This window comes from Lygodium microphyllum, chromosome 13 (genome assembly GCF_053477565.2).
Source record: "Lygodium microphyllum isolate KBCC chromosome 13, Lygodium_microphyllum_v1.1.10, whole genome shotgun sequence".
Classification (NCBI taxonomy): domain Eukaryota; kingdom Viridiplantae; phylum Streptophyta; class Polypodiopsida; order Schizaeales; family Lygodiaceae; genus Lygodium; species Lygodium microphyllum.
In genome coordinates, this window is record NC_141147.1 from 1,136,379 (window position 1) to 1,143,414 (window position 7,036).

General features: G+C 43.8%; 1 protein-coding gene across 1 annotated transcript; it reads left to right on the plus strand.

Annotated features, from left to right (window-relative positions):
• The first annotated feature begins 1,561 nt into the window (after positions 1–1,561).
• LOC148026276 (cytochrome P450 71AP13-like) lies at positions 1,562–3,549 on the plus strand. The gene is made up of 2 exons (XM_087690692.1): positions 1,562–2,555; positions 2,800–3,549. Exons 1-2 carry the CDS (start codon positions 1,605–1,607, stop codon positions 3,460–3,462), a joined length of 1,614 nt encoding a protein of 537 aa, XP_087546818.1. The 5' UTR covers positions 1,562–1,604; the 3' UTR covers positions 3,463–3,549.
• Positions 3,550–7,036: the final 3,487 nt, after the last annotated feature.

A 7,036-nucleotide genomic window follows, 5' to 3' on the forward strand; every position in this document is an offset into this window, starting at 1 on the left:
GGTTCTAGCAACTATTCTTTCCCCGCTAATGATTGTACACACATATTGTCATTTCGATCCAAAATTATAAAAGCGGATGTTTTCTAGAGAAAATTGGAATCCCTTCAATGCATGAATTTAGATCTTCTCATCCAACAAGCTAACACACAATTAATCATATCACAAGCATGCATACTTTATGGTGATGATATTACTATAAAGCCTACAAACCCTTATTGAATCATAGTTGCCATATTTTCATTACAATGCATTTTTCTAGACAAAACAAATAGAAACAATAGTTGTGAAACTAAACTTGATTATCACTTTCAAGGGCATTACAAACAATATAAGTGATCACTTATAAAACTATCAAAATGCCAGCATGTTGAGATGGTAAGCTCAACACATGCGGACATTGATGATGGACTGCCTAGCTAGATGGGTTCACACGTCTACACTTAGTATATCGGCGGTCATTATGATTCTCACATGGCTATCACTAATTATATTTAGTTTGTTGCACCTACCTACAACTAGCATAATTATAGTGCTAGTCGATTAGTATAACCAGTTATGCACTGTTTGACTTAGTATGCCACTTTTCTTTATTTTGTATCTTATCTACATTGTGTGTACACTATATTGTGTGTAAAAGAAGAAGAAAAAAACCAACAAGAAAATGTTTTTGCCGCTATCTCTCTTCTTATGTTCTTGAGTGAGCTTCCTCTTGTGTGTATGGTATGTGTTTGGCACAGTAGCCCAAGCAAATCCCCCCACCACACGATTCTTGATATAGCATACTTACATATGTCAAAGTTGATCCAACTATACTTAAGTTTGAAATAATAAGCACAAGAGAGTTGCACAACTTAAATATTCCACATGTCACAACACAAATGTCATGTATATTACACAATAGCTCAAATTTCGGACTTGTAACTTTGCAATTGATAGTCCATAATTGAGCAAGACATTCCCTAACAAAACCAACTCAAATAGCTCACAAGACATTTGAACTTGTCACTGCTCACATCGTATACTTTTAACATGAATAGTTAATTTACAACAAGAATTTAGAGATTACTTTAATCTTGTCTAGGGTTACAGAGCCAATGAGCTTGCACTCCCCGAAAGCGTTCCCTTCTAGCCCCGCAATAGAGTTTCATGTATGAAGCAAATTTTGCAATAGATATTGCACCTTTGAAGCTCATGAACGGACTCCATTGATTAGTAAGATGTATTCAAATATTTCCTTTTCATAGTTTTGTTCATCAATATTCGTCATTCATTGTGTTGATGACACTCTATTGACACCATTACTCTATCCTAAGCACTAGATACCACAAAAACTTACCTATCCTAAGCACTAGATGCCACAAGAGTCAAGACTATGATGTAGCTAGACATTTGAAAACGCAGGAACCATGACATGAGACAGTCCAAAACCTCTGAAATCGTGCCACATTTGGATACCTTCTCCGACTTGCCGACTTGATGAGTGTGCACATCAACTTGAAGAAAAACGCTTTGCTGGCCGGTGCAGAATAGACAGAATGTATAAAGCTGCGAGAATGAGTTCTACTGCCTAGCTATAGAGCATCGACTAGGCTAATTCGACAACCATGATCGCCGTAGACATTAGTCAGCTGGTGCCTGTTCTCGTGAGTTTTGGGGTGTGTGCCTGTGCTCTCTGGTTTATTCGCAAATGGAAGAGAGCGCATGAGAGGCAGCTGCCACCGTCACCTCCAGGTCTGCCCATCTTGGGCCACCTGCATCTGCTGGGGGAGCTGCCGCACCAGTCCCTGCACCAGCTGTCGAAGAGATATGGCCCTCTCATGTATCTGCGCATGGGGGCGGTGCCCACGATCGTGGCGTCCTCTCCCGACGTCGCACGCCAGATCCTCAAGACGCACGACCACGCGTTCGCCTCTCGCCCCCGCACGGCAGCGGGCGTGCATACCTTGTATAACTGCTCCGATGTTGCTTGGGCCCCCTCGGGGCCCTATTGGCGACGCGTAAGGCAGATCTGCGTCCTCGATCTTCTCAGCCCCAAGCGCATGGAGGCCTTCGGGGCCCTCCGGACGGAAGAGAAGGCCGCCATGGTCCGCTCTGTGTGGGAAGATATTGGTGGTCTTAACAATGATATTCACGGAGGGGAGGTGCAGTTGCGCCCCAAGCTCATGGCCATGTCCAACAACATCATTTGCCGGATGACCTTCGGGAAGCGCTTCTCGGATCTGGCTGCCAACGTTCCCTCCTGCCGCGACCTGTCGGAGCTCATTGCCGAGGTTATGATGCTCAACGGCGTCTTTAACGTTGGCGATTTTCTGCCCTGGCTGGACTGGCTGGACCTGCAAGGCCACGTCTGCCACATGAAGGCCGCCGCCAGGAGGAGCGGAGCGGTTCTGCAGGCCATTGTCGACACGAGACGAGCTGAGTATGCCGCCGAATATGATCGTGCTGATGATGACGATGCGAGTCGACGACCCAAAGACCTCCTTGATGTGTTGCTATCGATCGCCTCCTCCAACGACAGCAACATCACGGACGATAACGTCAAAGCGGTTCTATGGGTATCTGTCTAATCTATGCTTTTCATATACTTTCGTCCTTAGATATGTGTATCATCGATATTGAAATGCGCACACGGCAGGTTATCGTACGGCATATAAATACCATATCATTCTAATTTCTAACTATGTCTGGCACCCGAGGTTAAGATGATGAGGAATAGCCATACGGATTCTCATTGTACACCTGCTTATTGCTGGCTCTGTAATTGCTCCATAGCTAACAACAACGAGACGTTTGACACAGGACATGTTCGGCGCTGGTACTGACACCTCCGCTACCACAGCAGAATGGGGCCTCGCGGAGCTACTGAAGAAGCCCTCGGCGATGGAAAAGCTGCAGGCTGAGCTGGACGCGGTGGTGGGGAAGGAGCGTCTGGTAGGAGAGGCGGACGTGCCGAACCTTCCGTTCCTGCAGGCGGTGGTGAAGGAGACGATGAGGCTGCACCCGGCCGCGCCTCTGCTGGTCCCGCGGGAGTCCGTGGAGGCATGCGAGATAACGGCTCCCGGGGGTGACAGCTCCTTCTATATAGCGCCGAAGACAAGGGTGCTGGTGAACGTTTGGGCCATCGGCAGGGACGAGGCAGCATGGGAACGCCCCCTCGACTTCTCCCCCGATAGGTTCCTAGAGCCCGCCATGCAAAAGGTTGACGTGAGAGGCCAACAGTTTGAGCTGTTGCCGTTTGGGTCGGGCCGCCGTGGCTGCCCGGGATACGTCCTGGGCCTGCTTTCCGTCCAGGTTATGATCGCCGTCCTCGTCCATGCCTTCGACTGGTCTATGATCTCGGACGATAAGAATCGCTTCGACATGTCCGAGACCTTTGGCCTGAGCGTCTGCAGAGCCCGCCCTCTTGTTGCCGTTGCAAAGCCAAGGCTTCCAAGCTCTCTCTACTTGTCTCTACCTTTCTAAGGCGGGTTACACATCAAATGGCTCATGTCTATTTATTTTCTAAGTATTAATCAATCAAAGTACTTCTTTAGGGGTTGAACGTCTAAAATCCCTTACAGGCTTGAGAGGACACGATTTGTTGTCTGTTATCTTTTTCTCCATTCCGATCATTCTATTTTTTAAATTTATTTTTGCTTGTCCACTTCAAACAATCCTTCTTAAGCGACTCTTTTTGTTGTACACTAGAACATATAGATCCAATAGCGACGTTTAAAGCGACGGAATTATTCGTGGAAAAAATTACCCCCGTCATCTCTATTCGCATCGCTATTAGCGATGTGATCGATTCGTCGCTATTAGCGTCGCTAACTCAATTAGCGTAGCGACGCAAATAGCGATGCAAATAACGACATTGCACAGTAAATTTCCGATGCAAATAATGACGGTTACAGAGGGGGAAAAAATTAAGTGGTAAGGCATGCAGCTCTGCCACCTTTCTAGCTATATGCACTAAATATTCTTGCATAATTCATTTGCCAATGTCACCAACACCTAATGTGTAAAAATTGTGTATCAGATTTTCAAAAAAAAAAGTAAATCTTTTGATTGCAAAAGCTAGATATAATTAATTCGAAAAGGTATTTCGCAAGGAGCTTTTTCATCACTTTGCTTAGGCCTGAGAAGAAAAAGAGCTTGTGATTGCAAAAGCTAGATATAATCAATTCAAAAAAATATTACTCAAGGAGCTTTTTTATCACTTGTTAGGCCCAAGAAGAAGAGCTTCACTTCAAGCTTTCATTATAGTCAGGACCGTGATGTATGAATAAGTCCCATTGATCTTCTGCTCACTCCAGCTTATTCCAAACTTGTTTAAGTCTTTTTGGGGGAGCATTTGGACATATGTAAGAGTTATACCATGGTGTTAGAGCCAGAAACACTTATATAGGGAGTGGTAGTGTCTCTAAGCTCTACTTCTTCCTTTTTGTTTTTACCTACATCTAAGTCATCTTCTATCTTTTCTTTCTTGTCTTCACCCTCAATCTCAATGGATGGAGGTGTTTTAAGATCAAGATCTTCTACTCACTCCAGCTTATTCCAAACTTGTTTAACTCTTTTTGGGGGAGCATTTGGACATCTGTAAGAGTTACACCATGGTGTTGGAGCTAGAAACACTTATACAGGGAGTGGTAGTGTCTCTAAGCTTTACTTCTTCCTTTTTGTTTTTACCTACGTCTAAGTCATCTTCTATCTTTTCTTTCTTGTCTTCACCCTCAATCTCAATGGATGGAGGTGTTTTAAGATCAAAAGAATCAAGCTCATCCTCCCCCTTCTCAAACTCCATTTCTTGAGCTCAGACTAGTTGGTGTACTCCAAGTAGATCCCTGAAACGAATGAATTACTCTTTACCAAGTGATTTGGTAAAGATGTCAGCTACCTCGTTTTCTGTCTTTACATGAAGTAGATCAATCTATCCTACAAGTACCATTTCTCTGATGAAATTGTAATGAATCTCTATGTGTTTGGATCTAGCATGATAGACGAGGTTGCTAGCTAGCATCCATATACACCTCAGGTTGTGTACATAACCCTCACGCTACTCCATATATACTTCTTCAAGCAAGTCACCATTCAAGAATGCATTTTTGACATCCATTTTTCATAATTTTTAGCCCTTAGAAGACACTAATGCAATGACTATTCTCACAATTTCCATCTTGGCAACAACTGAGCTGAAAGTCTCCTCATAATCTAGGCCATATTATTGTGCATATCCCTTTGCAATGAGCCGGGCTTTATACCTTTCCAACAAACCATCTGACTTGCATTTCTCTTTATAAACCCATTTTCTTAAAGACATTAAGTACCTAATCCTTGTACTTCCGAATGTATAGCCATGTGTATCAGTTGAAATCATCTATCCAACCGACAGTAGATTCTTGCAAATTTTGTTCTGCCATCTGTCTAATCGATAATAGATTCTTGGTAATAGAAGGTACATGTAGTACATCATGTAGGCTCTTCTTTTTATCGTCATAGCTGCAGCAGTCTACCTTCCTACTGGTGGGCTGTCTCGCACTCGTGCCCAAAATCTTTCCATTCCTTTTAGCTCTAAGTCTTGCATGACTTCCTGAATAGCGTCCTTATGAAAAGATATTTTCGGGAGGAGAAGCTTGTATCCACACTGCATTCTCCTTATCTTCCGAAGGGCGATAATGCCCGGTTTCCATCTCCTCTTCTTCTTTGGTGGTTGTTGTGCTCTATGGGGAGCACCTATTGCTACACTAGAGGAGGCTCCACCTTGTGCTCCAGGTGGTGGGCTTTGGCATGAGGCCTTCCCATGGCCGAGAAACGGGGACATGCTTGCTTGGTGCCTGCCATGCAAGCTAGAGGAGGGCAAGATGGAGAAGAGACAGAGGTTGGGGATTCTCTCCTTCTCCTTTGTAGTTGTCCCCTCTCTTTTAGTGGATGCGGTGGCAATGGTAGTGGTAGTGGTAGCCTCTCTCTCTCTCTCTCTCTCCCTCTCTCTCAATTTCCCTTATGTTGATCTGTCTCCCTTTTTCTCTCTATACATCTCTTCATCAACAAAAAGAAAAAGAGAAGTAAAGAAAATAGAAAAACAAAGAGAGAAGAGATAATGCATTTACCTCAAAGCTTGAAGAAGAATCCTTTCGCACTTCTCTCCTTCTTCTTCTCCTTTCACGAGTTCCCTCATTCTTCTTTGCAGTTGTCCCCTCTATTTTTTTGATGTATTGGCGGTGGCAATGACCTCTCTCTCTCTCTCAAATCTCCCTTTCGCATGTTGATCTCTCTCATTTCTTCTCTCTATACAATCTTCATCAACAAAAAGAAAGAGAGAAGTAAAGAAAAGAGAAAAACAAAGAGAAAAGAGATAATGCACTTATCTCAAAGCTTTAAGAAGAATCTTTTCATGCTTCTCTCCTTCTTCTTCTTCTCCTTCACGGGTTCCCTCCTTCTTCTTTGTAGTTGTCCCCCCTCTTTTTGTGGTGGATTAGCGGTGGCAGCGATCTCTCTCTCTCTCTCTCTCTCTCTCTCAATCTCCCTTGCGCACATTGATCTCTCTCACTTCTTCTCTCTATACACTCTTCATCAATAAAAAGGAAGAGAAAAGTAAAGAAAAGAGAAAAAAAAAGAGAGAAGAATAATGCACTTACCTCAAAGCTTGAAGAAGAATCCTTTCATGCTTCTCTCCTTCTTATTCTTCTCATCCACGGGTTCCCTCCTTCTTCTTTGCAGTTGTCCCCTCTCTTTTTGTGGTGGATTGGCGGTAGCAGCAACCTCTCTCTCTCTCTCTCTCTCTCTCTCTTTCTCACTCTCAATCTCCCTTGCACACATTGATTTCTCTCACTTCTTCTCTCTATACACTCTTCATCAACAAAAAGAAAGAGAGAAGTAAAGAAAAGAGGAAAACAAAGAGAGAATAGATAATGCATTTACCTCAAAGCTTGAAGAAGAATCATTTCGCACTTCTCTCCTTTTTCTTCTTACGGGTTCCCTCATTCTTCTTTGCAGTTGTCCCCTCTATTTTTGTGGTGGATTGGCAGTGGCAGCAACCTCTCTCTCTCTCTCTCTCTCT

Coding starts and splice junctions, on each gene's coding strand:
- LOC148026276 (XM_087690692.1), top strand. CDS start 1,605: ATGATCGCCGTAGACATTAGTCAGCTGGTGCCTGTTCTCGTGAGTTTT. Junction 2,556..2,799: donor ACGTCAAAGCGGTTCTATGG/GTATCTGTCTAA, acceptor CGTTTGACACAG/GACATGTTCGGCGCTGGTAC.